Below are 13,328 nucleotides of genomic sequence, written 5' to 3'. Positions count from 1 at the left end.
GCTCCGCCCATACTCGCAATACGCTCGCTGACTCGCTGACACCCACCTGCACTATAGCCTAGCTAAGAGATGGCAGATACGCTATCACGGAAGAACACCGCAAACGCTACAGTAAAATAGTAACGTTAATACACTATTGACACAAACGGAAAATATTAGCCAGATTATTATAGATTCGAAAAGGGAATAACCTTTACCACTATCGCAAATAATCTGTCTGTTTGCGCGCTCGTTCTCCTTGCTTTACCTGACACTAGTCCGAAGTGCATGATATTAGCTTAACAGTGATTGGTCAGAGCCTCTTACATGTCACAGATCCAGTCAATTCTGAATGGCTTATTTCAGTAGGGAGAGTTCTTGTCACAGCTGAACAGCAGAAACTGCACTTGGTACAGATTTCACATTTTCTCAGTGTTGGTACAACCCCACATTGCTTGAAAACAATGCAAAACACTGGAAAATGCCATTTTTACAATAGGGGACCTTTTAATTTAATAGTTCAATTAGGTATGCTCGATATTGGCTTTTTTACCTATACCGATATTGTCCAACTCTTCATTTCCGTTACCGATATCAACCGATACCGATATATGCAGGGTCCCCCTGCATCCCCCTGCATCCCCCCCCCCAAAAACGGAATCATTTCAGGTAATTAACATTACACATCTCTTGTTGTGGAATTAACACAACATTATGCATACTTTTGACAATAAATAAAATCAGAATTTGTTCTTACTTGCTTGCCTGGGTACCGTACTTTTCGCACTATAAGCCGCACCTGGCTATAAGCCGCAGCAGCTAAATTGAACGATGTGTACATATATAAGCCACACTGGACTATAAGCCGCAGGTGTTTTAATGTTTAATTACCATATGTAATTAGCATTGGGACACAATACTGTCGGACAAATAACAAGAATTAACTCATTTACAAGTTGTATTAAGTTTAGCAAATAAGGGAACAGATAAATAACATTTCAATGCAGTCAAAAAAGCAATATTTAGATTTTTACATTTTCGGGTTTGGTCACGTCGAGTCACATATAAGCCGCACCGTTATATAAGCCGCAGGGTCGAAAAATGGGGGGAAAAGCCGCGGCTTATAGTCCGAAAAGTACGGTAAATAAAGGTTATAGAAATGTAAACACATTATTTTTTTTAAAGAAATTAAAACCGATACCGATATTTTCCGATATCACATGTTAATGCCAATATCGGCCGATAATATCGGTAAGCCAATAATATCGGACATCCCTAGTTTCAATGGTATGGCCACAAACTGGGCCAGCTCATACTTGAGGGGAAGGGAACAACAAGTAGAGGTGGGAGGGGTCCTTTCATATCTGAGGACGGTGGACTGCGGGGTCCCTCAGGGCAGTGTGCTGGGGCCCTTGTTCTTCCTCCTATATATAAATGACATTCAGTCAGCCTGCTCATGTGATCTCCTCTACGCGGATGATTCGGCTCTCATGGTGTCAAACAAAAGCAAAACTGTGATTGAAAGTAGACTTAGCATGGAGTTAGGAAATGTCAGTCAGTGGTTTTCAGAAAATCGACTGTCTCTCCATTTAGGAAAAACTGAATCTATTTTATTTTCTACTACAAGGAAACAGAAAAACCAGGAAGGGTTCAAGGTACAGTTAGGTAGCTCAGTTGTCACCAGTACCAAATCAGTGGTGTATCTAGGGTGTACTTTAGAAAACACACCCTCAGGGGAAAGCATGTCTAAAAAGGTAATAGTCGAGGTTAACCACAGAATACAATTCCTAGCAAGAAATTCTAAATATCTGGACAGGAAAGCTCTTAGAGCACTTGCAGGGGCGTTAGTTCAGTGTCATTTCGACTATGCTTGCTTGTCCTGGTATGACAGTGCCCCCAGCAACTTGAAAAATAGACTTCAAACTGCCCAGAACAAGCTAGTTAGGATAGTCCTGCAGCTCCCCACTCGTACTCATTTAGACCAGCCCCACTTCAACAGCCTAGGGTGGCTCAGGGTGGACAAAAGAGTATCCATGATGATCAGCTACCTTCACAATTACTTCCAATATGTCAAAAATAATCACAGCCATGAAACCAGAGGTAGAGACACAAACATAGTCCCTTTTAGATTTAAACTTATTTCGTACGGCCAGCAGACCTTCCTTTATTCAGCTGCAGTACTGTGGAACAGCCTGACCAGCGGCATTAAACAGGCCCTAGGTTAACTGGCTTCAAAAAGTATGTACGAACATGGCTATCGGTATAGGAAAGAGAGGGCAGCATATTTATTATTCTTTTATCTTCAACTGTATATGCATATTGTTTTTTTTTATCAACTTTTTCTCCCATCCCAATTTCGTATTATCCAATTCTACCCTCCCCTGTCTCGAACGTTGTTAGACCATGCCTCCCACTAGTCGGCTGCAATGTGGACCAAGCCTTGCATCACGTGTCCCCTCTGGTTCGTGTTAGTTTAGGTTCGTGTTAACGTTAGATAATGTACAAAATAAACGTATTTACGGTGCTTTTAGACGTCGCTCTTTTATTTTGAAATCCCCCGACCGGAAGTAAAAATAATGCTTCTTTTTCTGCTTGTTATCAATGTAGTTAGGGAATATTAGCAAGATGTTTGGACCATCTGTGAAAAATGTTATTACCAATAGCTTTCTTCACCAAAGTGTTCCTATGGGTGTCTACTAACACCTCTCAATTTATTCAAACCCAAATCCTCTGGGAAAATTCTGGAGAGCCAATCAAAGTTAAGGAGCCCAGGGGGCTTGGGCGAAAAATATGAAAAAATCTAAATCAAATATTAACGTGTGGGGTGACTAACTAGGGGTTTTCAGGGGTGCTGAATCTATTCCAACCATTAGTTTTGAGTAAGAATGGCTCCCTGGCCATAAAATATTGGTATATTATATATATAGTATAATATATTTTAAGCTATAATGTACAGCAAAGGGTATAATCAACGGTATGGGACTGAGGTGTTGTTGGTTTGATTCTATTCTGGAAAATAAAATATGAAAATATTGCAAAACACTAATAAGTGTTCACCTACTGTGCACATGCTCAGTAGGATACACTGTCTGCATGTGGGGAAGGAGCAGAAGTGCTGCATCATGGCAAATATTTCTGCACAACAAAAACGATTTTAACTACTCTTTGGGAGAGTAATTGGTTTTCCTCTGCTGGCAAAAGGTTTTGATAACTGTAAATGTAGCACAATGGACACACCAAGGATAGTCACTGACTTCCAGGAGAGGATGGCGGAGCGGTTGAAGACCTTGGCAGAGGGAGGAAGGACACCATTACTACGGGTGTGGTACTACAGTAGAATCGACCTCATCAAGGTGTTCATCAGAAGTGAGCGTATTCCAGACCACACTGGCCACCTCAGCTGCATCATTGGAATGCTCAACACATTTGCAGCAGTGGGCCACCATCAGTATGCAAAGGGAGCTAGGTTGTATGTACAGCTGATGCAGCACCGACAAGACAGTCCAGCGTACCAGGAAACTCTTACCAAGTTCACAGCGTATGGCAACCATGCAGTCAGGTTCTCAGATCATGAGTGGTCAGGCACGTGGACTGACATCACAATAGAGACCACACTCATGTGTGAGGCCATGTCCTCCGGCGGGCTAAACAGAGGGCGTTTCCGAAATGAATCTGCTCATAAGTCTTGGGTTCAGACTCTGAACCATTTCTCATTCATTCACCAGGAGCTGGAAGGCCAGAACAAATGTGGGGTACCTATCCATACAGATGTCACAAGAGCCCAAATACAGAAAGACAACGATGCTGTCAATGCCATAGTTGGATGGTTGGAAGAAGTAAACCCCTTTGATAACACATGGGACAGGAAGACCCTGGTGTCCTTCTCTACAGGGTTTAGCAGCTCTCCCGGAGACCCAGTAAATGCGGATCAGGCAGAGGAGATTGGCAGAACCATACAGGCCAAGATGGATGGGAAAACTGTTAATGATACAATGCAAACAAAGTACAAAGTCAAGTCATTAGCAACCCTCAGATCTGGACCCAAAGTCAGTGGGGAGAAGCTGGTTATTGACTCACTCAGGCTCTTCAACCGCCTCATCATCATCAGTGAGCGTGAAGTCAAGACCAAAGAATCTCTGCTATTTGAGTTGACACCAACACCGATGTCTCTTTTTGACAAAAAACAGAAGATGGGAAAGCCAGATAAGGCTGCCCTAGCAAAGTTCCTAAAGACATTTGTGGAACCCATCGGGCAAACCCCATGCACGAGCCTTGTGATTGATGGTGGGTGGCTCCTGCACAATGTCAAGTGGGAGGTTAACCTCACCTGGAAGGACATCGCTGAGAGCTACCTCCGGTTTGTGAAGGCCATGGGAAGCCAGTACCTCTGGATCACTGTGGTTTTTGACGGATATGACAACTCGACCAAGGACCATGATCATCTCAGACGTACAAAGCATGCATGCTGTGACATCCAGATTCGCCCAGACATCCAAACCATTATTCCTAGAGAAAAGTTCCTACAAGAACAAGAACAACAAGGCCCAGCTTATCCTGCTTCTAGCTGAGACATTCAGTAGTAATGGAATCTGTGTACATCAATGCTCTGATGATGCAGACACTTCTATCGTCTAGGCAGCTCTAGATGAGGCAAGAGAGTCCGCTGTTGAGGTGAGAGCTGAGGATACGGACATCCTGGTTATGCTCATTCATCATGATGCAGACCACTCAGTCTTCTTCACAACAGCAAACAATGTGTCCCAGAGAAATACAGGACATTTCTGCTCTTTCTACACAGCTTCTCAGGCTGCGATACCGTGTCTGCAATTTCTGGCTTTAGCAAACCAACTTTGCTACGCACACTCTGCAAGACGGACCAAGCTGAGAAGGCCATGGACGTTTTTCTTGACATCCAAGCCCAGAAAGATACCATCATCACAGCCGGCTGTGAAATATTCAAACTCATGTTCCATCGGAAACCACCCAAAGGCTTGGGGGACTTGAGATTTGAAATGTTCAGCAAGCGGGCTGCAGCAGGGAAATCAGCCCTGAGAAACTGCCCCCAACTACAGCAGCAGCAGCACAACATTCTCTCCGGGCATATCTCCAAACCAGAGATTGGCTTCTACTACAAAGTCCATCACTGGATGTTCTGGACTATGGCTGGAAACTGGGAGAAGAAGGCTATGCACCAGTCCCTACCACAGACCCCATTGCCCCAGACTATCTCCTGAAATTCATCAGCTGCAACTGTGAGGGAGACTGCAGTACACACAGGTGCTGCTGTAAAAAACAGGGGCTCAAGTGCATATCTGCTTGTGGCAAGTGTAAAGGATTGATTGAATTGATTGATTGAAAACTTTATTAACAGAATGCAGAATGGGTACAGTACAGTACAGCTCAATACATACAATTGTTAAGGGGATGCAGACCAGAGAAAGTCTTTCGTCTTGTTTACATCAGGGTCCCCCATTTTCAATTCATCATAACATATATGACATACATGACATACAGATAGACAGTACTGCTACATCTATACATTTATTATGACATACCAGATTTGCAAATACAGTACTATTTGTGATACAAAAAGAGTCCAGAAAAGAGAGTATATACATTTGACGTAGAAACTGTACATTGGAGGAGGTTGGGTAGGTGGGGTGGAGGAGAGTGCCATAACAACCAGACAGATGAGAAAAGGAGTGAGGAAGATGGGGAGTTGGCTTAGTAAAAAAACTGAAACCATGTATCAATAATGCACATTTATATGCAACATTACATTTCTCTTGGAATAAAGTAAAAATATATGTTATGGGAAAAAATTGTTTTCTACTAAGAAACGAATGGTTGGAATAGATTCAGCGCCCTGAAAACCCCTAGTTAGACACCCTACAAGTTAATATTTGATTTTTCATATTTTTCACCAAAGCCCTCTTGGTATACCAATAGTTTATGGCCAGGGAGGCAATTTTACTCAAAACTAATGGTTGGAATAGATTCAGCACCCCTGAAAACCCCTAGTTAGTCACCCCACACGTTAATATTTGATTTTTCATATTTTTCGCCCAAGCCCCCTGGGCTCCTTAACTTTGATTGGCTCTCCAGAATTTTCCCAGAGGATTTGGGTTTGAATAAATTGAGAGGTGTTAGTAGACACCTATAGGAACACTTTGGTGAAGAAAGCTATTGGTAATAAATTTTTTCACAGATGGTCCAAACATCTTGCTAAAATTCCCTAACTAATGGGTTGGTTGAGAAGGGAAATTTCATCTATCTAGGGAACCTATAGCTACATCCGGGGTACAATGTTGCATAGGCTGCACATCGATGTTGCAGAAGCATAAAGGCAGAGTGTCTGCAACACCGTTGCTTTGTCGATGTTGTGTTGCAGTTGCTTTGAAGTTGCTGTAGCATGTAGAGGCCTTCAGTGGCGAGGAGTAAAGGCCTCTGCATGCTACAGCAAATTCAAAGCAACTTCAACACAACATCGACAAAGCAACGGTGTTGCAGACACATTACCTTTATGCTTCTGCAAAATCAACGCGCAGCCTATGATGCAACAAAATGTACCCCGGATGTGCGGCTCGAGCGCGCCCAGCCCGCCTGAATACTTTGGGCAGCCGAAGGTGCGCACTCTAGCCATTACAAACGGATTTCCCTTCTCAACCATACATCGTTAGTATAATAATAGCCCTGTTTATGTTTGTTTTCGCTTGTGTTCTTGTATATAGTGTAATATCAACCCAGTCCATCCCCATTGTTTCCCCAATCTCCTTCCACGAATTCATCGTCATAATGCTATCCTTGTAGTCTTTAGACCCGCTATTATATAAATGTTGGTACTTTCGGACCTCCTCTGCAATACGTTCCTGCATTTGATTCATTTTAAACAAACAATTAAACAAGTGTAATGAAACAATACACTAGCTATCGAGCTCCTGTCAGAAAGTTTTCTTTTGGTCTCGAGCTCCTGTCAGAAAGTTTTCTTTTGGTCTCGAGCCAGGAACACTAGAAGTGACAGACAGCCCCGCCCCCATTCACTACCAACCAATCACTGCTACGCAATACCAACGCAACGGGTCTTTAGATTAGATTTTGGACACAGGTACGCAACGCCCAAGCAACACAGTCTACAAGACTGTCTGCAACAAGCGCGCTGAAATCGCGCCGATGTTGTGTTGAAGTTGCTTTGAATTTGCTGTAGCATGCAGAGGCCTTAACGCGTGGGAGGCTCACGCTGCCCCCGATGCTTCCTGATTCTGCTGTACAGACGCACCAACCGACCTGTAGGAGTCGCTGTCCACAACGTCCGATCCCCACCCACAGGCTTTCCCACCCCCTAATACTGCCAATTGTATTAGTATGAACGACCAGCCAAGCCGGTAGCAACGCCGAGAGCTGGGCTCGAACCCAGCATCTCCTGCGTTAGTGGCGAGCGTCTTGCCCACTGCGCCACTTAGCCGCCCCTGTATATGCATATTGTATCTTAATGTTTTATGATGATGTTTTATGTTGATGTATGTCCTGTTTCTTAATACCAGGGACCATGATGGAAATAAGTGCTTGCATTTTATCATGTTTTATCCCTTGGATGATGTCTCTAATCCACAATCAAATCAATCAATCAACATGTTATAACTATAGTGTCAGCTAGTACTGGATATAACATATTATATCTATACTGTGAGCTAGTATTGGATATAACATGGTATATCTATACTGTCTGCTAGTACTGGGTATAACATGTTATAACTATACTGTCAGCTAGTATTGGGTATAACATGTTATAACTATACTGAGCTAGTATAGGGTATAACGTGTTATAACTACTGTCAGCTAGTATTGGATATAACATGATATAACTACTGTCAGCTAGTATTGGGTATAACATGTTATAACTACTGTCAGCTAGTATTGGGTATAACATGTTATAACTACTGTCAGCTAATATTGGGTATAACATGTTATAACTACTGTCAGCTAGTATTGGGTATAACATGTTATAACTACTGTCAGCTAGTATTGGGTATAACATGTTATAACTACTGTCAGCTAATATTGGGTATAACATGTTATAACTACTCTCAGCTAGTACTGGGTATAACATGTAATTTCTCTATACTGTCAGCTAGTACTGGGTATAACATGTAATTTCTCTATACTGTCAGCTAGTACTGGGTATAACATGTAATTTCTCTATACTGTCAGCTAGTACTGGGTATAACATGTAATTTCTCTATAAACTGTCAGCTAGTACTGGGTATAACAGGCTGTTCAGTAAGGAGCTGTAGTTCAAGGGGCCAGTAGGGGGCAGTAGGGGCCTCTGTGACACCTGTTGCTGCTGTGGATCAATAAAGTCATGCAGTGTCCCTCTGGGAATCAAACCTAACTGCTCTGCCCCAGGGTGTGTGTGTGGTGTGTGTGTGTGGGTGGTATTGATTAGTTAGAAAGCTGGTTGGACATGGTCTCCCACTGCGCTGGGAGATAACTGTCCCATAGCTACAACAGACACACACACACACACATGCAGAAATTACAGATCACTAGATCAGTCGTCCATTTAATCATTTAATGTCATAGAAATTGTGTTTCCCCTATTATTGTCCTTGTGTAAATGAAGCCATCATGCAGAAGAGCTCCTCTGTGTTTAAAGTCCAGCTGAAACTGAAGAGCTGTTATGTAGTGTGTCTTAACACATTCCCTGCCACGGTTATATCCATCAATGTAGGCTCACTGCCACCACTCTAAGCCTATGGAGATGTTCACCTTCTTTGCAGGGCTATAACTTTTTAAATTGTATTGCTAAATTGACATTACTATGGCCCATTCAACAGCGATTATCTATCGTTCAGGGTGTAGGGACATTATACTTTTTCATTCATAGATTCTTCCAAAAATACCTTCTAGAATATAAGTATGTTTTTATTGTTTTCTGCAGTAATTCATAGAACGTGAGTTATAGGCATAAACGCATATATAGATTATCAACTGCCGTTTATTCCCGATACACGCTATATTAAAAAATGCAACTGTATGATCCTATACGTTATGATTCATCATGCGCGGATGAAAGGGGGGGGGGGGGGTCGTTTATAATTCCGTGATCGTCAGTAAATGCTTTATGTAGTATGGGTGATATATTGATCAGATCGGTTTGCAGTGAAAAGAATAAACAATCAAGCTGAAAGTAACGTTACTGTCCTCTTACCATTTGCCGATGAGACTGGAGGAAAAAGATCCCACTTATTTGACGTCGATCTACTAGATCCATTTCCGGTTTGTATGGTGCAATAAACGCCCAAATCATATCGATTATTGAGTTATGGCAGTGATCCATATGCACGCCAGTGTTTGTCTGTAGTCCCGCAACGATATGTGACTGCCGGACGGATTTCCCAGATGCACCGATGGCCACTTCCGGTTGTAACTCGCCCGATCATCCACCAGGCGGCGGTATTGAGGCGTTGCACTATTGTGCAGGGTCCCACTGTATCACCAGAGGCTGGGTGGCGGAATTATGAATGCCATGGCGAAAAAATGAAATATGATCTCAATAACGCTGTACAGCGTGGTCTGGCAGAATTCGCATGGCCGGCAAACACGCTGTACAACGGGATTGGCGGGGAATGTGTTAACACATTCAGCGCCAGGGATTAGTCTGGTCCTTGTGGCTAACATGCCACGTTTCCATAACATTTTCACTGTGCGTCACTATGTTTGGAGAGAGCTATATCTATATTCTATATTATAGCTATGGAGACAATACAATAGTCATTTGACAGTGACTTTCTTCCGTCGAACATGCAAAAAAGAGATAATTTTTTCATGCATACTGTTCGCGCGTTATCCCGTGGTGAATATAAGTATAGTTTAGGAGGGATAATTCCTGAAACACTGAGTTATAGGGCGCTACGTGTATTCTACTATAAGCGTTGGCGTTTCTTGCCTGGACACGCTATAATAGGTATTATGTTTCATCATGAATGCATGAAAGGGGGGGGGGGGGTAGTTTTTTTATGCTTTGATGACTGGCCATTCTCTCTTTAGAACTCAGGTTCTTCACCGACCTGAGGAGAGTGGAGGAGGAGAGGAGAGGAGAGAGGAGAAGAGAAGAGACATCAATTGAAATTGATGTCAGATAGTCCTTACCTTTGGTCGGGGGTATTCCAAAAAGAATAGTCCAATTGTCTGATCGTGATTTCCGGTATTGGTGTCCATCTGGTCCCAGAAATAATTTGGCACAATTTATGGATCGAATGTGCCAGATGCGTTTCGAAGTGGTCTGATGAAGCGATTTACTCGACTCCGTCTAAATATAGCGCCCGGGGACATTTGAGTGTAACACATGGTTAGATATAAGGTTTCAAAGGGTGGGCAACACTGCCATCTGGCAGGATGCGGCCGATATTGCACTTTGACAATCTCAAAATCATTTCCTATGGCAACACCGAGGTCAGTGGATGAATAATGAATACAAATATCGAATAAAAGAAAAAACGACCAAAACCCGAGATATCTCGGGTCTGGCGTCCAACGCATGGCGAGTTAACACGACTTATCTCGGGTTTGGCGCCGAATGTGTTAAAGGGGAATGCCACCCATTTTAAGAATTCACATGTGTTTTTCCTGTGCCTCAGGACAGGTCAGTCAGTATTTGTGAACACACCCCACTCTCACTCTCCCTCTGATCTGTGATGTCACAGGAATGTAAAATCCAGGGTTGCTTCATAGATGACGAATGAGGCTCTGGGGTCATAACAGGCTTGTCTGAGTTCTTACACAAAACTGAGCTTTTAATTCTGGTTCAGACCTTCTAGCAAAGTACTGGTACTGTACTGGTGATATTATTTTTAATGTATACAGAAAATAATGTTATTAATGTCTCCTCTCCTCCCTTCCTCTCCTCTCTCTTCCTCTCCTCTCCCCCATCCCCTCTACACTCTTCTCATCTCCTCTTTTCCTTTACACTCCTCGTTTCCTCTCCTCTCACTTCCTCTCCTTCCCTCTCCTCTCCACTCTTTTCCTCCTTCCCTCTCCTCTCCACTCTTCTCCTTTACTCTCCTCATATCTGTTCCTCTCCTTCCCTCTCCTCTCTACTCTTTTCCTCTCCACTCTTCTCCTCTCCCCTCCTTTCCTCTCCTCCACTCTTCTCCTCTCCTCTCTCCTCCACTCCTCCTCCTCCCTTCTCCTCTTCCCTCTCCTCCACTCTCCTCCCCTCTTCTCTCTCCTCCACTCTCCTCCTCTCCACTCTTCTCCTCTCCCCTCCTTTCCTCTCCTCCACTCTTCTCCTCTCCTCCACTCTCCTCCCTTCTCCTCTCCACTCTCCTCCCCTCTTCTCTCTCCTCCTCTTTTCCACTCTCCTCCTCTCTCCTCTCCTCTCCACTCTCCTCCTGCCTTCTCCTCTCCACTCTCCTCCACTCTTCTCCTCTCCTCCTCTCTCCTCCTCCACTCCTCCTCTCCACTCTTCTCCTCCCCTCTCTCCACTCTCCTCCTCCACTCTCCTCCTCCCCTCCTCTCCACTCTTCTCCTCTCTCCTCCTCTTCTCCTCTCCTCTCTTCTCTTCTCCTCTCTCCTCTCCTCTCCTCTCCTCCTCCACTCTCCTCAGGTCGGTGAAGAACCTGAGTTCTAAAGAGAGAATGGCCAGTCTGCTGCGATCAGAGTACGCCAGTGGGATGGAGGGAGACGCCGCCAAGAAAAAGAAGAAGAGGAACAAGAAGAAGAAGACTGCAGAGCAGGATGAGGGGAGGAGAGGAGAGGAGGAGGGGATGGAGTAGGAGTGGAGGATGAGGAGAGAAGGATGAGGGGATGGAATAGAAGAGGAGGAGGAGGCGATGGAGTAGGAGAGAAGGATGAGGGGGTGGAATAGATGAGGGGATGGAGTAGGAGAGGAGTGTGTTTGTTTTGGGGGGGAGACGGCATAAAGAGACTTCAGAGGTCAGTGGTCAGCGTACAAGGTACGCAATTTGACATCAGATATGCTTCGTCACTCAACAATAAGCCAAAATGATGTGACAATAAAGGAATCTGAAAAAGCTGGTGACACCTTGTGAGTTTGACCAGTTGTGCAGCAACATTCTTCAAGTTACACCAACCAGCATCCATAGCCTGACGAAAAGCAAAAGAGTTCCCCTCATCCCCTGTGCATTGTCCCTTTATCCCCGGGACCCCTATCCAGTGGTGGAAAGTAACTAAGTATTTTTACTTAAGTACAATTTCTAGCTACTTGTACTTTACGTGAGTATTTTCATTTTAGGGAACTTTATACTTTTACTCCACTACATTTATCTGAACCCATCAGTTACTAGTTACTTTGAAGAAAAAGGTTTTGCATAGAAATGTGGCAAAAGTGTATGAAGATTATATACTTACCACATTTGAAGCCGGTCAACTTCAAGAGGACATAATCAGAGCTGCATAACTGGACCACATACCACTTTAACATGTCCTTTACAGGTCCAAAATTAGTCCAATGGTTCAAGTATTGAATGCTCCCAAGCACTATAATACACAAACGTTTACTTTAGATACTGAAGTACAGTCAATAGCAAGTACATTATCTACTTTTACTTAAGTAGAATTTGAATGGAGGACTTTTACTTTTACCAGAGTACTCATTTATCTGGGTATTTCTACTTTTACTTAAGTAAAGGAACTGTGTACTTCCTCCACCACTGCCCCTATCTGAGACGTGTCTGTTGTTGGATATGATTTAGTGTAGAATTCCATGGTGTCTGTACTGTAGGTGGAGAGATAACAGGAGAGAGTGAAACATGTCAGAAGTGCACAGATGATAGATAGATACTTTATAGATAATAACACATGCATTGCACATTCTCTCCTACAGCTCAGTCTCCTGTTTTGATAGGAAATTTGTTTTGTAGAGAATTGTCTTGTCCGCAACAAGTGGACCGTATTTATGATACGAGAGTTGCTGAAAATGTATAACAGGATTTTTCCAGTGCTGTAAAGAAATAAAGGTGTTGTGAAATGATTCTACAGGAGGTGATGTCATGTGTTTCTAGCCTGTACCCAGCAACATCAGAGATGATGTTATACATTCCCTTTTAGCCCAGTGGTTTCCTATAGTCCTGATGGAGTTGTGTGTGCGTGTCTGTCTGTTTGTGCGTGTGTTTGTGTGAGAATAGTTCGACCGTATTGGTATCAGCCAATAACTGAGCAGGTTATTTCTCTGTAGCTGAGCAGGTTATTTATATGTAAACAACCACATTGACATAGTCTGCAGAAACAAATAAAGACCAGAATGATTATTGTATTGCTTCCAGTATCTATACAATTGGATTCATAGGAACTTTTTATACAAATATCCGTATATTACTATCATATTAGTG

The 13,328-nt window shown here is 43.3% G+C and overlaps 1 protein-coding gene across 2 annotated transcripts in view; it reads left to right on the top strand.

The window, feature by feature from the left end:
• Nucleotides 1-12,972, top strand: part of ddx31 (DEAD (Asp-Glu-Ala-Asp) box polypeptide 31) — a 64,104-nt gene extending 51,132 nt beyond the window's left edge. For both annotated transcript variants that reach the window (XM_084307981.1, XM_084307980.1), the window contains exon 21: nt 11,585-12,972. In XM_084307981.1, the coding sequence (XP_084164107.1) occupies nt 11,585-11,753 (169 nt within the window). In that variant the 3' untranslated portion in view covers nt 11,754-12,972. The remainder of the gene's footprint in view (nt 1-11,584) is intronic.
• The last annotated feature ends 356 nt before the right edge of the window (nt 12,973-13,328 follow it).

This window comes from Notolepis coatsorum (assembly GCF_963971535.1).
Source record: "Notolepis coatsorum genome assembly, chromosome: 2".
Classification (NCBI taxonomy): Eukaryota; Metazoa; Chordata; class Actinopteri; order Aulopiformes; family Paralepididae; genus Notolepis; species Notolepis coatsorum.
This window is presented reverse-complemented; position numbering and strand designations above follow the sequence as displayed.